Source organism: Diadema setosum, chromosome 7 (genome assembly GCF_964275005.1).
Source record: "Diadema setosum chromosome 7, eeDiaSeto1, whole genome shotgun sequence".
NCBI lineage: Eukaryota > Metazoa > Echinodermata > Echinoidea > Diadematoida > Diadematidae > Diadema > Diadema setosum.
In genome coordinates, this window is record NC_092691.1 from 20,795,381 (window position 1) to 20,818,792 (window position 23,412).

The following is a 23,412-nucleotide window of genomic DNA, read 5'->3' on the forward strand; positions in this document are numbered from 1 at the left end:
ATCCACTTTAGAGACTCGCTGGACACACAAGGTAGCACTCGGTGTAAACAAAGGCTGCGGGAAGATTATAAACATGATGAGCTTCAAAAATGAGTATGGTGGGGGAAGAGACCTGCCTTGGTCTCAAACATCCCTCCCATCCCACATGTCTACATGTCTCCTCTTCACAGGAGACTAATCAGTTCCCCCCTTAAAGGCATAATTTACCATTTGCAGATGAAAGCATTAGTGCTTTAAAATAGTTCTAAAATGTGAGTTAGGGATAGAAACAACCACTGTCAAAATTTGAATCCGTATAATCGATGTCAAGTGTTGTTAAATACACAAAATGTGAACAATAGTTATAATAAAAATGTTTCCAGACTAAACCGTATACAGTTACGGTTTACTGAGAAAAACCCTGATATCTCCTTATATTTTAGGTTTTATTGCAAATATTTCATATGGTAGGATGTTTTATGATACAACAGACCTACACATATGCATCAAATGTGATATCTTGAACATTTTTGAAATCACTGCTCCCAAAGGTAAACTGGACCTTTAACACTTCAAAATTGTATACAATAACAGCAGAAAGGGCACTGTCATTCCTGATTGACTTTCAGTAAAATTCACATTTGTCAGTGAACCTTGAAAACATGAAAAGAACATGACTTCACAGAAAGATAACAAATAATGCTGTTTAACACACTACACTAAATATTCATCATTTTGTAAGCACAGTGAATAGGCTATAATCTAATCTATCAAAGATACAACACTGACATATTAAAAACAGCTCAAGCCCACAACATTGCTGATTATCTCTCCTGTAATGTATACCTATGACTAACTGCCACGTAGTGTCTTCCCTGGCTATGTAAAATGATAGCTAATGTTACTGTCTCCAAAAATGCCTGTTGTTGACGTACCAGCCTGACATGTACATGAATAACATCTCACGTTACCTTTTACTGAACGAGTAGATGCTGATATGATACGCATTAAATCTGTGGCTAACACTGTGTATTGATTCTCACACACTGGAGGAGCCCCTTCGGAATCCTAGTTCTTTCTACCTTTGCCTCATAACATGTAGATACCCATACAGTCAGTCTATTCCTCCCCCCCCCCCCATGCCAGTTTTCATAACCTTTTCTAGTATAAAGCAAGCTAATGTTCAACTGTCCATCCAACCCTTTGACATACCATGGCATTTCTTAATACCCTTACCTAAATATGAGCTCATAAATTGATCTGACCCTGTCTAAATGCCAAATCTTTCAACCTGTGCCTACATGCCTGTTGCTCCTCATAAATTGGTCTGTGGAAAACCCTCTCCGAATGCCGGTCCTTATTATTACCTTTGCCTAAATGCGTGTTGATACTCATATATCTGGCCGTGCCCGTCAGGCTCTTGTGCTCCCGGTAGGGTATATGCTTGTTGGTCTCGGGGTCAATGTACTCCTTGGCCAGGCCAAAGTCGATGATATGGATGACGCCCTGTGTCTTGCTGGAGCTCCGACCAATCAGGAAGTTCTCCGGCTTGACGTCGCGATAGATGAGGTGTTTTGTATGTACATATTCTATTCTGTGTAGCTGTGGAGACAATTGAGCAAGAGAGAGAGAGAGAGAGAGACAGATATGATTAATGTGCAATAACTACACAGTCTGATACATTGCAATACAATTTAACATAAAGACAAAAAGAGAAAAAGAAATAAATTATCTGCAGAAGTGCTGCAGATAATCACCTAACAAATTGTAATAACTTGATTCACATCACCAGCCTCCCTCCATAAAAAAATAGATAATACACATAAACCAATATACTGATTGCATGAAATATACACAAATTCTCAGCTTCAGTTCATACTACAAAATATAAATTGTGTTTGAATAGACATGTATGATAAATCAATTCAACTAGGCAATGTAAACCATGTATAGGTTTGTATTCAAATTTTGTGCATGCTATACTCGTCTTGCATTCAAGATGCCATGATAATCCCCCAAAAAGCTTTATCTCTACAATTTTTGTCAAACACAGCAACTACAGGAAATATGCCACCTGAATTCTCAAAATACAAAAATGCACTGATTTACAGCAAATACAGTGGGCTGCTTTTAAAGGGAAGACAAACCCAAAGAGCAATGTGGATTGAATAAAAGCAGTAACATTAGTAGAAGACATCAGTGAAAGTTTGAAGAAAATCGGACAATCGATGCAAAAGTTATGAATTTTTAAAGTTTTGGTGTTGGAACCGCTGGATGAGGAGACTACTAGAGGTTATGACGTATGAGAGGACCACAATATAAGGGAAATATAAAAGGAATTCCACAAAAATTCACTTTTCTAGCAAAATGAAAGACTTCTTGACTAACCGCTTTCAGAAAGCAGGGGAAATAAGTGCTACCCCTAACATATGTCAGTATCAAGTTGATGGAATATGTAATTTTCATGAAAATTGAATTTTCATTGAATTCCCTTTTTATTTTCTTTATATTGTAGTCCACTCATACGTCATAACCTCTAGTAGTCTCCTTGCCCAGCAGTTGCAACACCAAAACTTTAAAAATTCATAACTTTTGCATCGATTGCCCGATTTTCCTCAAATTTTCACTGATGTGCTCTATTAATATTACTGCTTTCACTCAATCCACATTGCTCTTTGGGTTTACTTTCCCTTTAATCAGAGGGACACTCTTCATAGATTTGGAAAGGTGGACAAAAACTTGCCAATCACTGGGGAATCATTTCTCAGGACTGGTGAGTATTAACCCATTGAGGATGAACTGATTTTGCTTTATCACACAATTCCCACAGACACCTGCCCAAGTATACTCGCGACTAGTCTTCAATGGGTTAATAAGACTCATGAGTATGCGGTGAAGCGAGAGTCTTGCAAACAGGAAAACTGCTGCAATTTAGAGATGGGAGGTGTGCGCTCACATTGTGTTTTTGAAGCTGGATGTGGGAGGGTAGCCATTATGGCTACTTGCGTACGTCAAACTGGGTGTGGTCAAAAATACATATAATTGGGAATGATCATTCATTTGGTATAAAATCACAAAACATGAAATGGAAAAAAGTTTATGGAGTAGAAAATGACCAGAATCATGACTGGAGGAATACAACATGAAGAAAACACATGGATTATGAAGGCACTTATTTTTGTAATTTTCCCCTTGTAAAACACAATAGAAAAGAGCAAAGAGAGAAATCCCTTCTGAAGCTCCCAGTTACATAAACAGCTACTAGTGAAATATCAAAGGCTTTCACTGAGGTGGATGAATTTGTCAATTTACATTTAATTTTTTGAATTGACAAAACTGTTTTACAGAGTCCATCTCTGATGTGAAGTTTGACTTTGTAAACATAAATAATTGACCAGAAAGATTAAGTACCTCACAGTGGGGAGAAGTATTATGAGAACTTAGCAGCTGTACTTCTTCAATTTGCATTTCAGTGATTGAGTAAAAGAGAGGGGAAAAATAAAGGAACATAGACAGCACACACAAATATGACACACAGGACATAAGTTCACTCACATGTGTATGAAGATATTTGTGGGTAAGTTAATAAAATATACTATTCTAACAGCCCATTTCAAGATGGCATATCCCAGAATCGGGAAGAGATGAATTGTTCATCCAATCGGCTGGCACTTACCAGTTGTATCGACAAGAGTAGGACTGTTTTGAGGGAGAATTGTCTGTTACAGAGATCAAAGAGATCTTCCAGGCTTGGTCCGAGGAGTTCCATGACCATGGCGTTGTACTTCCCACAGGGGCCAAAGTAATGCACTTGGGGGACACCTTCTGCAGATGGGAAGAAAAGGATATGGCGAAGAGATGAATCTACGATCCACTTTTTATCATTTTATTTATATATGAAGAGTTCCTTTCCAGAAGGTGCTAAATCTACTTCTGACGGTATAAAAGGAAAGAAAAAAACAAAAACCTGGATTGTTATTTCACATGCTTGTAAGTGCTTTCGTGCAATAACTTTACGTCCCACAATAGTACCCAATAATAGGACAAAGAAAATGTGTCTTGGAAAAATGTATGTGTCTACACAGATTTCAAAGAATATAGAATAAAATATCCCGTTTGCGGCAGTTTAAGCATTGTTAAGGGTTTTTCTAACTTGTAAACAAATCAGGCAAATTATTTTCAACCATTTCATATATCATAGACAAGATTATTCATTAACGCAATTGTTTTCATAAAAGAAATTTACCATTGACCAACGCAGTTTTCATGATTTACCAGGGCAAAACCCGGCACAATTTTCGCCGATAAGGGCGATATGCGATGTAGTATTTCTGCTTGCGGCACGATGTACAATCCCTATGCAATACGCGCGTGCTCCGCGATCTTTAGTTGAACGCCTTCACATGTCTCGCGAACATTGCGTAAGCGCCAATTCCCATTGCGAAAGCACGTGAAAATAGCGCGCGCACATGCATTGGCCGCAAACAAGATCGCAATTCTGGCGGAGTTGTTGATGTCTTTCTCGTGTTTTTCTCATTTTTTTTTGATGGTAACATCCACTTTCCGTGAGGATATGTTTTCAAAATCCATGAACATCGAGAAAACAACAAAAAATCCAGTTTCTTGGACCATTGTTTCTTAACTGTTATGTTAAGAAGTACCGAAAATTTTATTTTGGATGCGATATGTTGTCATTTAGGTGAAAAAATTTCACTTTCGTCAGAGATCGTGCCCATTTTATCGGTTGGTTTTTGTTGATTGCTAGTGTGTTAGTATATGTGTAGTGTGCATGTAACAGTGCAGTGCTGTGTTTGACGGTATATTACAGTGTATGCTGTACCTGCCGCGAACGGCTGCACGGCCGCATACTGCCGTAGTTGATATATATATATTTTTTTTTTTGGGGGGGGGGGGAGGTTGTGGATTTAGCACCTTTGGGAACAGAAATTTTAACAGTGATGAACAATGTGTAAATGTTGTTTTGTCTTAGTGACAAGTTTTTGTGACTTTGTCTATTTTTCTGGGATGATTTATTATTGCTACACATTCTCCTCCTGTTTTCTCAATCTCTCAAAGAATTCATATGTATAGAAATGAAACATTCACAACTAATAATCAAGTAATATGTGGGTCATCTGGAAAGCTATACAGGCAGGAAAGCCAGCCAGCCTGGCCTATACTCTGGGGTCAAAGTGCGGTCACCCAAGCACAAGGCTTTCTCATTGGATCCTGTTGGATTTGGTACCTTTTCGAGCAAAACTAAGTTTTCATTGCCCGATATCTCTATTTTCTAACAAGAAATTTAGTACTTCAGAGAGTTTACTGTATTGGACTGCTAAAATTGATTATATCCTCTTGAAAGAAACTCTATACAATTTATCTTTCTTTCTATCTGCCCTATATATTTTTCTTCTTTTTTATCTTTTCTCATGAACTAGTGCATTCACCCTATGATAATATTCTCCTTCCTGTCCATGACTAGTTCAATAGTTTATTGTACAGAAAAGTTGACAGATATGATATAAACAAACCACAAAATCTAATGACAACAGAAACCAAAATGAACTGAAATATGAATAAAGGCGATGACAACAACAACATATGAAATTGATATCAACATAATATTTTTACTTTCTATGTGTTTAAACTGTGAATTCTAATTAACGCATCATGAAAAATTTGTCATGCACATGTACTGGTTTCCATCACAGGTTCTGGCCAGCTAGTGTCAATTTTCAATGATGCTCACACAAGGTTACTACCCCATATCTAAGTACCAATATTCAATTCAACATCTCTTAGTTGTGATGATCTGACTAGTGGAATCAATAATATGTCACAAATAATCAAATTGTGTTCAAAAGGGGGGGGGGGGATCAGATTCATACCACTAAGACCTAATGATAGTTATCTCATCACTTCTGTTATTCTTACAGATGTTTTACTGGATAAAAAATAGAAGTGATTTCTACAAGGACTACAGCATGATATCTTAATCAAAAAAGCAAATGACCCACTATTTTCCTTTACCTCTCTAATGCCAAATTCCTTGTTAAAGAGCGACACACACACACAGCTTTCGCATGTACTCTACAGGTATCACAAATGTAATACTTACTACCATTATCAATAAATTTGACTAATAACTATTATATCCTATACTGTGATTGGTCTACACAGCATCATGTGACCAAACATAATACTGCGTGATGCTGATGAGCAATGTTGAAAACAAAACGCCGAAGGAGAAAAACATGCTATATCATGATGTAACATTCATTGTATATTGCACTATACCATGAACATTACGTCATATTGATAAAATGATAGATCGATGTGTTTTTTTCATTGATAGCGTGTGTTAAATGCTATGGGCATCTATCTCCCAGACCACCCGTGTAAATCACATCCATCGCCATACACAGAATGTAAGGACTAGAGTATAAAAACATCTTCATTTCAACAAATTTACTACCTTTTTTATGATCAGTAGGAGGAACATAAAACATACAATTTATATCACGCACTGTCTTGGAGCCATGAGTGAAACTATGGATTCCTTGGTGTCAGAAAATGAATTTTTTTCTTTGGGGCTGCACCCCTCTTGCCCCGTCAGAATCTATAATTTCAACAAGAGCCCCTCTGTGCATGGTATATCTATTTACTACGCACACAATTAATATTTCCTCTACCTGCTACATCATATTACATATTCTTCCTTTGACATCAGTTGGCATGCTAAGTGGATCGAATCTGGGGTGAAAGATATTTGCACACACATACACAAATTAAATCCCAACAAGCTGAATGCAAGAAACTAATATTCTGACATGTTTAACTCACAGCGATTCCATTGTGTTTCCTCCTCCTCTTCAACATTTATCTGCCAGAAATATGACTAAATACTTCCAATTTGTGTGAAAATATTCATCAACTGACATTTCCAAACAAGTCCTCTACCATAACGACTCGTATGGTGCATCAATTCTGCCATCATGGCCATCACAATTTCTCGGAAAAGCATCATTGGTGGAATTCACCCACTATTGCTTGTCACACAGGCCCCTCCTACAATAGTAAGGTCCTCCATCAGAGCAACGCTACCTCCTCTCTAATTCATCCAGTGAATATCATTTACATTGAAATCTTGATTACACTCTGCTGTCTTGGGGTATTAATATTACTGTAACTCAGCCATGAATCACCATCTCCCAAACACACACACATACATGTATATGCACAAAAAGACACACACACATTCAGCGCTCCTCATGATGCATTATATCGGTAAGCCTTTTTTGACGTGACCTCTCAGTAAGAAGGGATTGTTGGAAGGGACAGGGGCAGCTTTGCAACTGGGGAAATGGGTAGGGTGACCCATTTAGCATCGCTCCCTGGTTCTTCGGGCTCAATGGTGCTCACACTTTTTCTTTTTTTTTTTTTACACCACAGGTAAACACTTGCAGTATAGATTGTCCAGTTCCTGCAGAGTTCTAGTACAGAAGATTTATTTTGAGAAAAACTGGCCACAGTTTGTTCAAAACAGGAGCTCACGCAAATTTTTTTTTTCTCTCTCTCTCTCTCAATAGTGTACTCTAAGGAAAAACATACAGTCAACTTCGGATACCTCGAATTCGTTGGGACCGAAGAAAATGGTTCGAGGTACGTGAAATTCGAGGTACGCGAAATTCGAGGTACGCGTACGTACGTCGAATTTTCTTCGACTTATCCGACGTTTATCGATGTTCAACATGGTATCTGTTATAGTGCCTACCGATTGTTTGCATGCTTGTCAATTGGAATTGAATCAACTTTTATGTCAATGAATTGAATGAAAATCGGAATTGAAATCAAAATGTCAGAAATGAAGATTTTGGTGGCCCTGTCGCGCCACCAAAAAAAGTCATATGTTTGCCTTTACTTTTGAAAATGAACAGCGGTAACAATCGGCTCCGTAAGATACTAAAATAAATGTCGGATGTTTGCTCATACTTTTGGAAATGAAAAACGATAAGACTCAGCTCCGTATGGTGCTAAAACTAACGTCAGATATTTGATTTTGCGTTCGGAAATGATTAAGGACAACATTCGGCTCCGGAAGACGCTGAAATAAATGTCGAATATTTGCTTTGACGTTCGGAAATGAAAATCAATATTCAACTCCGTACGATGGTTAGATAAGTGTCGGATGTTTCGATACTTTCGAAAGGAAATAACAATAACATTCGGCTCCGGAAGATGCTGAGATAAATGTCTGATGATCGCTTTTATGTTCGGAAGTTCCAGTAATATTCTGCTCCATACGATGCTAAAATAGCTGTCTGATGTTTGCTTTTAAATGTCGAAATGAATAACAGTAACATTCAGCTGCGTTCAGTGGTAAAATTAATGTTTGATGTTTGCTTTGACGTTCGGAAATGAGTAACAATAACATTCAACTCCTTACGATGATAAAATAAATGCTGGATGTTTGCTTTTACGATCGAAAGTAAATGGCAATAACATTCAGCTCCGGAAGATGCTAAAATACATATTGCTTTTACGTTTGGCATGTTTGAAAGTGAATAGCAGTAATATTCTGCCCCATATGATACTAAAAAAAGTATTGGATATTTGCTATTACATTTCGAAATGAATAACGGTAATATTCAGCTACGTTTGATGGTAAAATAAACGTCTGATGTCAGCTTCGACGTTCAAAAATGAAAAACAGTAACATTCGGCTCCGTTCGATGATAAAATAATATTGTCAGAATGATTCATTTAACTTTCGGAAGTGGACAGCCGTAAAATTCGGCTCCGTACGATGATAAAATAAATGTCGTATGTTTGAAATGAATAACGGTAATATTCTGCTTCGTACGATGCAAAAATAAATGACAGATTGTTGCTTTTACATTTGGAAATGATTAACGGTATTAATCCGCTCAGTTATAAGATGCTGAAACAAATAGCGGATGTTTGCTTTCACGTTTGGAAATGGATAAGGATAGCATTCAGCTCCGTAAGATGCTAAAATGAATGTCGGTTGTTTGCTTTTACATTTAAAAATGATTAACAGTATAATATTCGGCTCCGTAAGGTGCTAACAGACTAATAAATGTTGGATGATTGCTTTTACAATAAGAAATGAATAACGGTAACTTTCGGCTCTTTACAATGCTAAAACAAATGTCGGATGCTAACAGATGTCGGCAAATGCTCCCACTTTTTCATTTCAAACGTAAGTTTTGACCTCCTAAATTTTTAGGTATCAACTTTTATAATAATCTATACGCCTATTTGCTAAATCTTAAAACACAAAATAAGATGATTGGATTTTCTGATTTTAATTTCGAGTAAATTCGACCACCAAAAAATAAAAATCAGTGATACTGGTGGCCCGATAAAAGTTAGTGTGGAGCCCTGTCTATTCTATTCTTTATTATGCTCGGCCTATACTTCCACATCATATTCCACAATATTTTCATAATCGCATTGCTGGAAAAAAAAAAAAATCAGTGCTTGCGTTCTCGGGGAAGAATAAATTAAACATACTTCGTGAAAGGCAAAAAAAAAAAAAGTTAAAAAAGGGCACTACGCAGGAGATCGATGTTTGGACAGTAGACTGTGATTAATGCCAAGATATTATAACTGTCAACACCCAACACCTACGCAGGTGCGCCACGACGGTTTAGAAATCTACGCGCGCGGTATGACTATCATGATCAAGAATTAAAACACAGTGGTTAAAGAAAAGAAGATGATGGGCAGAGCGTAGTGCTATCGTAAGCACTCCATTGGCAAGGGTGCTATGTGCATACCGTGTACGTATGTAGGTAGGTGTTGGGGATTTTTCTTGTCAGCTGTGTACCGGGTATTTCTTTGGGCGCGCGATTGTTCTGGTCGGGAATATTTACAGTCGAGTGTGAAAAGATTTGTGACGTCTTCTTCGCTGTCCACGCGCGCTTAATCGGAGATGCTGAGTGATGTTGCAATTCGATTCGAGCTACATGCTGGGAAAAACAATAAGTTGATTAAGATCGGGACAGTAGATTTCACTTCGAGGTAACCGAACTTCGAGTTATTTCTTCGAGCTACGCGAATTTTAATACACGGAAACTCCATAGGAACAATCGGGACTTTCATTTTGCCCCCGAGGTAAGTGATATTCGGCTTATCCGACGTCGAGGTATCCGAAGTTGACTGTATAAACAAATTTATACTCTGTTCTTCACATGATTTTTAACACAATCTGTCTTTTATGAGTTTTAATGTGTCTTTTTTTTCCATCAGATTCTTGCTCATATACCTTTGGAAATGAATGTCTTCATAATAATAACAGCTACAAGCAGTAAAAGAACAATGGAGTTTCGCAACATTTTCTGATAGACTCCTTGAACCATGAGCATTCAAGCTCAAATACATACTCGAGTTCCTTGAAATGTATTGGGCAAAAAAGTGCAGTACCTCTCCATGTATTTTATTGTGTTTAAGTTTTTGAAAGTGAAAGTATTATTCCTGGTTCTGTTCAGAGTTGCTCACTGTAAAATAATGATTAATGCTTGACTTGTGATCCATGTTCAAACTCAGCAGGTGTGACCTGCATTTCTTGTGCAAAGGTGAAATTTGGCCTAAAATGTTTCCTTTTTGTAAACTCAGCTGCATTGCAAGTCACTGTAGTAATGGCATACCATGTGTGATTTCTTCATTCCTATCGTTCAGATGATCTAAAATAGTCTTTGTGCCACACCCATTTGTTTGTTTTCTTAACTACCCGGTATAAGGGAGTGTAATATCAATAATAGAGCCATTCACACTTATGGTGAAATTGCACAATATTAGGGTGGCTGTTCAAACTTTGAATAAATTACACATGCAACATTTGAGTGTGGATCCTGTCACAAAAGATCACCAGTCGTACAGCAGTGTATTTCTCAACATGATCTGATACATTCCCTGTCTTCTCCCTGTAGGAGATATGCGTGCGAACAATGCTTACCTCAGAGAGGTGTACTCTTGGGCCAGAAATATCACAATATTTCAGAAATGAGAACGATACCAACTGAAATACAGCGGTATCTATTACTGTGGTATTTAATACCTTGGTATTCCAATATGAATGTACCTTATCAAAATGTGATGCTCTAATGCTTGAAAGTATTTAAAATGTAACAGGAGGGAAAATAAAGCTAAACTACCTTAGAAAAAAATCAGGACTACTGTACATGTTTATTATGATCTGTACAACAAAAAGAATGACAGCAGCAGAGGGTAACCAGAGATTGACTAGCAGCATGATGGAAAATGTATTCAAGGGATAAAGCAATGGGCAATTTGATGAAGGAGCTAAGAAAATTATTGTTAGTATTTAAAAAATACATAACCTGAACGAAAAAGATACCAAACGCAGAAAAAAAATGAAAGAAGGGTGCAAAGAAAGAACAATATTATACTGTCTGTGATGGCAAAGTATGTTTGAGATTAATACTATGATGTAAAACACATCAGGCAGTATATTATACCTGTATATGAGTCCCCCAAAACACGGCACAACCTCTGAGAGACGTTCTGCGTTCACCCCAGACGATGGGGATTCTATTACGGTCTAAGCGTCTGGGGTGACTTTGGGGTAAAGATTGTGCTAAATAGCCTAGCTCGAGTCTAGCACAACCTCCACGAGTTATGAAGACTTGCGCTAGATGAGGAGACTTTAAATGGTCTTGGGGTGAACACTGCACACTCTTCTGGTGAACCGCGCTGTTTATGTCAGAGTGCACATAAATGTATGTGCGCGTGAGAAACTGCCACCTCTCTCAGGGAGAAACGCCCGCCCGCTGGTTTCCACAGAAACGTATGCCAACGTCGCGCAAGATAACTTGGGGACTCTTTAACGTGTGTCTCCCTCACCCCAGTTGAGTTAGTATTTTTTAAAAATGCTTGTTTTCATCTGGCATGTTATCTGGGTGTCCTCCTGAGGTCCTCCTAGGCAGGAGAACTCTAAATGGGGTATTTGACCCACTGAAGACTAGTCCCGAGTATACTTAGGCAAGTGTCTATGGAAAATGTGTGTTATAGGAAAATCAGCTCATCCTCCATGGGATAATAGTGAGATCTTTTCTGTCTCCTCAAACAGCCCTCAAAGTACAGCGCATATGGTCTTGGAGACAGACTTCATACGCACACCAGGCCCCGATGAACTCCGCAATAGCCCAACTGTGATGACTCACTGCACGAATGAGGTGATGGGCCGGCTGACAAACACTGATTGTCCGTGGTCAAACACAATGAGACTTGCAGAATGAGGACACTCATGACCATCCCCCCCCCCCTCTCTAAAGAAAAACAGTTTGTGCAACTGTCCAGAGCAAGTAACTCCCCCCTCCCATCACATACACATCACATGGTTCGATAATATTTAGTCAACACATGGTTAGACAATATTTAGTCAACACATGGTTAATTTCATCCACGGTACATAGTCTACATACATTTCTGACTAAAATGTCAAAGTGACAGTGCTCAGGCAAAAGCAGCACACACACACAAAAAGGACAACTGCAGACCCCATGGGATTTCCCCCTCGTACAGATACACATACTCAACTTCTCACATCATGAGAGTTAACATGTGATACTGATTCGATGAGATTTCACTGTTAAAAGCAGCTAGCCAATGGAAATTCCAAGCCAGTCTCTACGAATGAGAGAAGTCAATACAATCTGCAAACTAGAAATGGAATGGGAGGGTGGGGGACATTTTACTTGAGCAAGACAAATATATGTGTTTGGGGCCTTCTTCAACCGATGCTTACATCATATGACTCATTCTGCGCAAGCCTGAGGAAAAAAAAAACCAAAGACCCCAAGAAAGATAGATAGTTCCATTCCGCATGAATGTGACAGAGCACATGAATGTATCGCACCGCATAACGAGCGACCCAAGCCCTCTGCTCGGTCGTCAGGGGGAGGGAGGAAGGAGACGAAAACCAGTCTCGTGCAATCATTGCACTCTGGAGATCAATAACTCAAACACAGAAGCGCACTGGCTGATGCACTTTGTGGTAGCTCCACAACGGGAGGAGGAAAGCACCATTCAAGTCAACCATAGTCACGGTTAACTGGCGCTCCGTTATGAGGACCAAAAAACTTTGCAGAAGAATCACTCGCGTAATACGAACATACACAAAGTGCCGCCAGCTGGAATAGATTTCTCCTCTATCAAGTGAGACAAATCATGTAGACGTTCCATCGGTGCAATGCTGCGCGAGTAAAGAACTGTAAGCAGCCGAGGATTTTATGTTGCGATTCTTGATCACAAAATCAATTACCGCTCACCCGCTTGTGCCGTGAAGCATACAAATGGACATTTCATGAATCAACTCCTCGACAGGGGGACTGTCCTCTTTAAATTCAGTACGTCGAGTTTATGAAGGAATAAACGCATAGCATCATGCTTCACGTGACAATTCCCTAACACGATTTTCACAGTCACAATGCACACATTTTCAAGATAGCACACCAAGCCAAAAATTCTGATTGTGGTGGGAGAAGACAGGATTCTACAACATTATTACAAAAAACAAAACAAAAAACCAAAAAAAAAATACGTGAAGATGATTACAGCATATGATAACAACACAGAAAGATATGCAGTCTCTTCTCTTTCTCTTTCGATTCTTTTACCACCTCGTTTCCATGACAGGTTTCTGTCTAATGATGGCCGATCGGCAATAGAGTCAGTTAATACTGCAGACATCAACTTGGCATCTCTCCCGTAATACACACACACACACACACACACACACACAGGAAATGGTTTCTTACTTTTATAAAAAAAAGTCTTGACTTTGCACATAGCACATATGACAGAGAAAGAGAAAAATAAAGAAAGGAAAAGCAGGTGCCCTTGTACCTGCTGCTAATTTGCCTCTAATTTGTCTCCGTTTTTCCCTCCTTTGCTATCCTTCTGTGATAATATAAAACCAATGAGGACAGAGGTATACAGGGGGTACTTTAGCACCAAATAAATACTTCCTGCCCTAGTTGAATTTAAAATTAGCAATCATCGGTTGTTCCAAGCTGATGCTATTTCAGAGTTTTTTTTTCCTCTCTTTTTTTTTTTAAACTGCTAAGGCAAAGAAAACAAGAGAGGAAAACGGGGTCAATGAATAATGCAACATGATTTACAGACACTTGTCATTTCCTCACCTACTCAAGAATGCAACTGTTGCACCTATTACCATAAGCAATTTAAACATTGCCGTTCCGTGTTTTCATCTTGGTCAAATGCATCACAATCCACAAACAGCTTGACTGGATGAGAGAATAATAGTAACATTACACTCAAGCTTTTATCAAATGGCGGCATGACACTGATGACTTTATAGCATGCCGTCAAAGAAAGCGTAAATGTCTTATCAGATTGATACACGTAAACATGTTCATTATTATTAAAGACATTATTTACCATTTGCAGATGAAACAAAAACCCAGCTCTAGTGCTTCAAAATACTTCTAAAATGTGAGTTAAGGATAGAAACAACCAATATAGAATTTTTAATCAGTGTGATCTTTGTTCAGTAAATACAAAATGTGAACAATAGTTATAATAAAACTGCTTCTAGAAGAAACCGACTACAGTTATGGTTTATTGAGAAAAACACTATCTCACTATATTTCAGGCTTTATTGCAAAGTTTTCATATAGTTGGATGTTGTGTGGTACAACTGACCTACACATATGCATCAAGCGTGATAACTCGAGCATTTTTTTTTTTTTTTTTTTTTAAATCACTGCTCCCAATGGTAAACAATATCTTTAACATTTCAGATTTCTTGATTGTAAATGACTATCAGTATGACTGGAAATGTGAGCCAGATACACAAACTGGTGAAGAAACACTTAATCCTGAATATGGATCAGGTTTTATAAGACATTTACGTAAAACCACTTCTAGCCTGAACATGATATCACCCTAATACTGAAGATGATGATGACAATGATGATGGTGAAGAGGTTGACAATGATAATGATAATAATGACAACAATGACAATAAATAAACCAATCACCTGTCAAGAGCCATACATCTAAAGTAGTCAAAGGAGTGAGTCCTGCTCGTTTTTCCCCACGATATTCATTTGTCTCGCTCACAAAGGCATCTCACACATAATGCAGACCATCATGATTACTTCAACAATAATGCCGATAATTCATGAGGAGAAAACCCAATGACAATACCCTGCTCCGATTTCCCCTACGAAACCCCTCACTTCTCAAAATTACCCCTCCAATGCTGTCTGTTTCGTCATGACCTCATCAGCTCTTTTGGCAATCCCACACCATTGCTGTCACATTACTACCCGTGAATGCGCCGACTTAAAATAAGCTGCATAGAGCTTCATTGTATTGTACAAACTACATACACACACTGTATGTGTACGACATGAAATATGTTGGGGTGTACTGTGACAATAGCAAACACCAGGACAAGACACTACATGATCATCATTATTTTTTTCCCCTTCTTCTCTCCCTCAACCCTGTTCTGGAAGAAATCATTACCACTAAAGATATGTGAGGAAGAGTTGAGGAAATGCACATCGATCCCAATCGCTGGAGGCAAAGCCTTGTTGCCAGGGAGCGCATCGTGGGAATTAATGGTATGATTAACAATATGCGTATCCTCAGGTGAAGATGCATAATTCTGACTGCGAAGACGCGCGCCACGATCCGCCACCCAAAACAAGAGCTCCTTCCAGGCCGCCATCCAGCACCTGCCACACACCACACTGGGGGTGCTCTAAGTATTCATGCTGCACAAAAGCCTAGCAACCCAGATGTATATGAACCGAGTTTCAGACTAGAGTTTATTTCTCAATGCAGTTGAGGTATTGCTAATGCTTTTTTTACTTTTTTTTTTTTGGGGGGGGGGGATTGTCAACTCAAAAGACAGTGGTTCACTGTAGAATAAATAGTAATGTGTAAAAAGAAATATTAGTTACTATTCTTGCTGCAACATCTAACATTACATTTTTTACTCCATTATCACAAGATGGTTGGTAAAATCTCTAGGTATTCAAAGTGACTGCCAAATTTTGTTTCTCACGAATAATAATACAAAAAAAGCTGGAATCATAGAGAATATCATAAGAAGGAACACTTCAAAAATCCATGCAATACTCTCATAAAGAAAGTGAATGACAAAGTATGAATGACAAAGTACTTTTGATTCTCACTAATAAAAAAAAAAAAAGGATGGAGATCATTAAGAATATCATCAGAAGGAACACTTTGAAAATCTATGTTTGGTTAGCCAGTGGAGAGTCTCAAACAGAAATAGTACATTGACAGTAGCATGAGTGATAACTTTTGTTGTGAAAGTATGACAACACTGAACAAACACTAAACAATTTGGCATTATTTTTTCATTTGAAAGTCAATTGGGAAACCCCCGTATGTTTAAAGAAAATGTAGGGAAATTCATATAGTTGCCGTCCTCGTTACACATCAATTGATACTTATCACTCATAGTGCAGGAAATGTCTGAACATTTTACTCTCTTTCCAACAAAAGAAATTATATTATTTTTTTAAATTTCATTTATTCATTTATTCATTTTTACAAAGAGTCCAAGTATTTTTTAAGACAAGCTCTTTTCATATCTTCATACACAGAAGCAGTCAATAATTTCACATATATCATGCACATATTCAAATCACCAAAAAACATATCTGTGGTTATTGTGTAGCACCTATCTGGCACAGCAACTGAGAATATTTCAGAAGAGGCATCAAAATCATACGACGTACATATTGAGACAACAAAACTACTGGGTGTCTACCGGTTAGAATATCAGAAAATGATTATGTGGCAGGCAAACGGTCTATACTCTTTGTTGTTATGTACACGGTCTGTGGCAAGTTTCCAAGAATTTGGTTAAATTTTGCAAATCAGCAATGACAAAGAGTAATGGGAATAGCATAAGCATCCAGTCAGAACAATTCTCTTTGTTAAAAAAAACAAATATTGTTATAACCTTAGCTAATAACACCCTCCCCACTATCCCACCATAGCTTTTCAGTTTCCTTTGTGCAAGTCTACATGTCGAGGAAGTGACTGTAAATATCTAAAGATACTCATCAGGTTGCATAGCAACGATCTATGATGATCATGTCCAGACACTTAATCTGATGAAGAGTGTATTCTGTAGGTTCTATGTGTTCCACACACAGCAATCATTCATGTGCATCATGCTCAACTTCAGAGTAATCACGGGACAGCCTCACACCCTTTGAATCCATGGGACTACTCCCTTCCCAGCTTTTGTCTGAAATGACAACCTTGTAGCAATGCTCAATGATGCTCTGAAGTATTACCAACACAAAGTACTATTGGTGGGACTGGCCTCGCACCCCCCCCCCCCCAACCACCACCACTGATATTATGCATGGCTTGTTGACCATGTTGCCCAAGTATTATTGTACAACAGTGAATTATTCCAGTGAAAATGTCTGGAGGACATTACCATACCACTTATAGTATTGAAAACACTTCACGTTTGGGAATGTACTGACAGCAATATGCACCAAACAATTGCTGCATACAATCTCCTTATAACAAAAGAGCTGTGTAGATTACATAGACATGAATATTACGTGGACATGAGGGGATAGTACATTAGATGGATTAATATTCTGTGAAAATGTAGTTTACTTGAGTACACCTCAAAAACTGATGATTCATGGGGTCCTGTTCTCCAACAGAAGCATGACTCTGACATGCTATTGGAATAAAAAAAGGTTATCAACTAACTGTTGAAAAACAACCCCAAAGAAAAAAAAAAAATAACAGACCCCACCCGTAAAGAAAATTCATGTACAGACAAGAAAAGGAAGGACAGGAAAATTACATAAAGACCAAAGTTTCAGCAATCGGAATACTTTCATTATTGAATACTAAAATCCTGCAAATCCCAAAGATACATTGCATCTATGTCTCTTTTGGCCCTTCTTGGTAAACAAAATCTGCAGATTTTTGTTTCAAAATATCTGATTCAAACAATCCTGAAATACCATCATCAGTTCAGAACAGAGTTCAGCTCATTTCCTCAAAGGAAGTACTGTCACCCAACACTTTGCCTAATCTTGAAAAACTGAGCTTTTATATTTAAATAATATTTTCTTGTTTTGTTGGGGAACTCCCTTTTTGAAATCAGAATATTTTGATTTGTTTGTTTGTTTGTTTTTTTTGGACAATCTGTTCAAAAGTTGGGAATTTTTGAAGTTTTCGATACCACAGAAACTGGGTAAGAAGAAAATGTGCAGCAAATTGTAATGTTACAGTTTGACAATATAAAGAGAATCCCATAAATTTTCACCAAAAAAAAAAATAAATAAAAATGAAATGGAGTCAAAAGGGGCCTGCGCTTTTGATCCCACCAGAATTTTCATCAGAGGCAAATGACCCAAAAAATGAAAAGTACACATTCCTTCCACTTGTCAATTGCAAATGTTTGGGGTAATACAATTCCCCCTGCCTTCTAAAAGAGGTAAGCCAAGTGCCTTTTCATTATGCTAAAAGAAAAAAGAAAATAGGTTGATTTCTCTTTATATCTCATTCATACAGTTGTCCAACTGTGACATCATAAATTGCCATTTTCTTCTTTATCAGCAACTGTGGTAACAAAACTGAAAAAAAACAAAAACAAACAAACAAACAAACATCACTTTTGAGCATATTGTTCTGTTTCCTCAAACTTTACTGATGTATTCTACTAATACTTCTGAATTCACTCAATCCACATATATATTTGAGTATCACTCTCCTTTAACAGATTCTTATAGATGCCTATACATTCTGAGATGACATGTATTCTGATGCATGTGGAATATTCTTTTCTGCTACTATAACTGTTTTGTAAAAACACATGAGAAATGGGAATTCCATGACCACCACTTCACCACTTTGGCCCTAATTTACAAAGGTGGTTTAATCTTAGATCATGGTATAAATATTAGACCATGGTCTAAAATAAGCATGAAATTACCTTTGACATGCGTGCATACCAATGTGTATTTGTTACTGGATGTCTGTTGGCATGCAATCTGTCAATCGTACTTATGCAAGAGATATTTGCATAAACCATGTTTTAAATTCAAACCACTTTCATGAATTTGGGTCTTTACGTCTAATTTTGGTGAAACTCACAAACCACAATTCTGTTGGTCTGATTGTATTCCATACATCAAAGTCAGCTTGAACATACTGTAAAATGAGGAATCTTCGCGTGCATTTTAATTTTGCGAATTTCGCGAGAGCCGAGTTCCGCAAAATTCAAATGCACGCTCAAGATCTTGTCTACACTGTATGCATTGAATGTTAAGAGGCTACTAGTGAATATTTCATGCTATAAATAAGGCCATCGGCTCCCATTCCTGAAAATTTCATGCCGCAAAAAATATCATGTTTTACAGTAGTGTGCAGTTGCACTTTAAAAAAATTCAAGTGCAGCTGGTAGCCAGAAGAGGAAAATGCAAACTCAGGCAGGCTGGGTGAGGTCTTCCTCCCTACGTGTGCATGATCTCTGGCTGGAAGAACCATCGATTCATTCAACGGGCAAGTTCCTCCTCATAATCACAGGAAAAACAGACATTAACTCCTGGCATCTTCATCTTTCTTGATCTATCTCTTTATTTATCAAATACACAAACACACACCACACACACACACACACACACAAATCTGCAATTCAATTTGGACTGGGCCACAAGCTTTACGGCCTCCAAAATCAAAACATGATGATGCAATATAAGACAAAATAATAACAGTGCCAACAAAAACAGAAACCAGGTCTATGGCGCCATTCACCTTCCTTCTCACAGAGTCATAAATATGCTCTAATTGCCATAGAAAATAGGCAAGTTATCACTTGCTTTTGGAGTTCTCATGTTCACAGTTAATTTGCACACTCTATAATGCTCATTACTTTTAGGACCCCAATGACAATACAATGTACCTACCTGAATCTAGTGTATTGTTTTACAAAGAGATGCAAAGTGTGCAATTCTTGCACTGTATCCTATCAGTTAAAAAGCTGAAGTTACTATGGCAATGGCAAAATAACCCACACCACACATCTGATAGGTTTGTCACATGGCTGCAGTAACTGTAGCCGTTAGTTACAACTGCTGCAAAAGCCATTATGATAAATGGCCCACGGACTAGGAAATAGCAATGTGTAAACAATTGGTCATTAACCCTGACTGTACTTCATTTGCCAACTGGTACAAATGGTCTGGAAACCACTTGTTAATGAACAGAGATTACCTAATCCCCCTAATCCGTATTGAGTCGCCATGGCCTTCCTGTCGGACTGAGGCCGTGTTTATGCTTCCCCTTTTCGGGCCAGAATCAGCGTTTTGAAACGTGATTAGTGCAAAACGCTGTTGCGTTCATGCTCACTTCGATAGAAACGCTGATTCAAAACGCCGATCCAAAACGCACAAAAAGGTGCGTTTACGATCGGCGTTTCTGACTAATCACGTTTGACGGGGAAGCATAAATGCAACAGCGTTTCTAAACGCGTTTAGAGTGACGTCATCTAAACGCCTTTCCGGTTCACATGAAAAAGCGCGCGCCCGGCCAGCCAGCTACCCTTGCCTGTGCAGTTTTCCCATGTACTGTGCATATGCATGTCTTTCCCAGCTGCTCTCCCACGCCAGGCCACCAATCGCAGCACGCCCCCCAATTTGACCTGCCTCTGCTGAGGTCAGCGAAACAATCGCAAACGCTCTTTCCAAGACTCGAAGAAAGTGAGCATAAACAGTGCTCCCGTGAACTGCGTTTTGATTCAGCGTTTTAAATCAGCGTTTCAAAACGCTCATTCTGCCTTCGCAAATTGAGCATTAACACACCCCAAGGCACATTGCTAAATCTGAGAGGGCTTGCTAACTCTACAACTAACTTTACGTCAAATTTAGTAGATGGATTACTGAATGCTGATGTCAAAGTTTGACAAGTTATGCTACATGGCCGAGCCCATAAGTTTAAAGAAACGTGGACCAGGGATTAGAGAGGGCGCTGTTGAATGGACCCATTCTTCAAGGACAAGTTCACCTTCATAGACATGTGGATTGAGTGAATGCAGCAATATTAATAGAACACATCAGCAAGGGTTTGAGGAAAATTGGACAACCCATTTAAAAGTTATGAATTTTTGAAATTTCTGCTTAGTCACTGCTGGATGAGAAGACTACTACAGCTTGTGATGTCACATGTGTACAACTATATAAAGAAAGTATAAGGAAAATTCAAGATATTTTCACTTTTCTCGCATAATAAAAGAACACGTGACTTCCCTTTTTCAGAGGGCAAGGGGAATAATACTACCCTTAACATACGTCAGTGACGAGTCGAGGAAATGTGCACTTTTTTTCAAAAAGCAAAATTTTGTGCAATTCTCTTTATATTTTCCTTATAACATCTTGTACGCATCTGACATCATACACTCTAGTAGTCTTCTCATCCAGCAGTGACTGTGCAGATATTTTGAAATTTCATAACTTTTGAACGGATGGTCTGATTTTCCCCAAACTTTCACTGATGTGTTCTACTAATATTGCTGCATTCACCCAATCCACATGTATAAGAAGGTGGACTTGTCCTTTAAGTATCTGTCATGTTTCAAACATCCCAATAAATGCAATTCAACTCTATATCGAAAATAATCAAAATAATGTCAATCTCAGTTCGTTCTTGAATCCCAGGTCCATGTACCTTTAACGATATCTTTTCAAGGATGCTTCTTGCTTACCAGCTACAGAAGAAAAAAAATATGGTGAGACAGAGAAAAAAAAAATTGGGCAATGGTCCTTACCTGCTTGACCCAGCATCTTGTAAAACCTGTACTCAAGATGGAGCTGTGGTGCCCTGGACCTCATTGGTTCCTGTGCAAATGATGAAAAGAAAACAAAAGAGGAAAAGATAATAAAGCACTTCTTCAGCTGTGATACAACTTTACACAATTGTACAACCTTATGTAACTCTTTTGACCAGGGAACGAGAAGAAGGCCTCCATCAGAAACTCAAAGGAAAAGAAAATAATACCATGCTGCAGAAGACTGGTGAAAAGTATAAAATTGCTCTCTCACGGGGGAAATGCACTCATACTAGGGGGGAAAAACATGTAGCACAAGATTATGATTTATAACAATCATCTTACAGACAGGAAGGTTTGATTCTTTTGAAGGTATTGTCTGGTATGCTTTACATTTTTTTCTTTGTACTGAATGCATATAATTGTTCTAATTACGTAATGCTGAAATATTCTGAGATAGGTATATGGCGCCTGTCCCCTAGGGTAGTGTCATATGTGTCGTATCCTGAAAATGCCAAGGACCAGTGAACTCCTTGAACATCTTTGATTGATGTTATGCAGCAGACTGAATTAATCAGCTGCGGCAGCCACGGTTGCCGTGCCAGACAGTGGCAGAAGAAACAGACGGAAGACTGAAGCTCAAATCACACTGGACGTATGGCTTCTAGGTTCCCCCACGCACGGACAGACAATGTTATTCTCCCAGGTACATGTCATAATGATGCATAAGGTGGTTTCAACTCAATGACCAAATCAGCGACATCCATTATCTCATAAGTCTCATTACTGGGTGGTCACAGCACCACTTGTGATGAAAACAAAAAGGATGCCTCCAGTGCACCAAGCTGGAAAGCACTGAAAATTTCAAGTACTTGCATTATGAAATGATACATTTTTCTTCCTTGACAACATTCCCAATTAGTACACTGAACTCACTGTCAGACCTTACAGATATCTATACAAAAATGACAGCAGTCACAGGGGTATCCTTTTCCATATTCCAACACAAAATCTGGCAAATTCAACATATAATTAGCAGATATGCATCTTCCTGCTTATTGTCATTTCCTTTCTTTTTAATTTGGTGCATTGTTTCAGTCTGTGCTATACTTCATTCATTTAACAAGTGACTTCCAGGCATGTGCTTCGCTTTGACCTTTGATCTCTGACCTGGGGGTGGGGGGGATAGCCAGCCTTAACTCTCTTGATTTTGTTGGGAGGGATGGTATCACTGATCCTGGCACTTGATATCTTGACTCATTTTTTGAATAATTTCACAAGGGATATGGTATTAGAATCTGACTCATAACATTTGACCTGGAGACGTTTAAGACTACTGTTGGTCCCTGAAGTATTGTCATATTCAGTCACACACCAATGTTCATCTTTCTCACTGATTTTTTACTTCATTTTATCTACTAAACTGAAGTCGTACATCTTTAGATGCTGATGTTAAGATGTGCCTTCAACAAATTCCGCTGAACCATCAGTTAAGTTCTCTGTGAAAGTTTGTTTTAGTACCAGTTTTATCTAAATTCTTCCGTGCACCATGTCGCATGTCAAAATTCTAACATAAC

The 23,412-nt window shown here is 38.3% G+C and overlaps 1 protein-coding gene across 1 annotated transcript in view; it reads right to left on the reverse strand.

The window, feature by feature from the left end:
• LOC140230985 (casein kinase I-like) overlaps positions 1-23,412 on the reverse strand; it is a 91,199-nt gene that overhangs the window by 13,581 nt on the left and 54,206 nt on the right. Inside the window, exons 4-6 of the mRNA XM_072311131.1 lie at positions 21,836-21,905; positions 3,656-3,804; positions 1,347-1,581 (exon numbers count right to left, since the gene is read on the reverse strand). Coding sequence (XP_072167232.1) covers positions 1,347-1,581; positions 3,656-3,804; positions 21,836-21,905 — 454 coding nt within the window. The remainder of the gene's footprint in view (positions 1-1,346; positions 1,582-3,655; positions 3,805-21,835; positions 21,906-23,412) is intronic.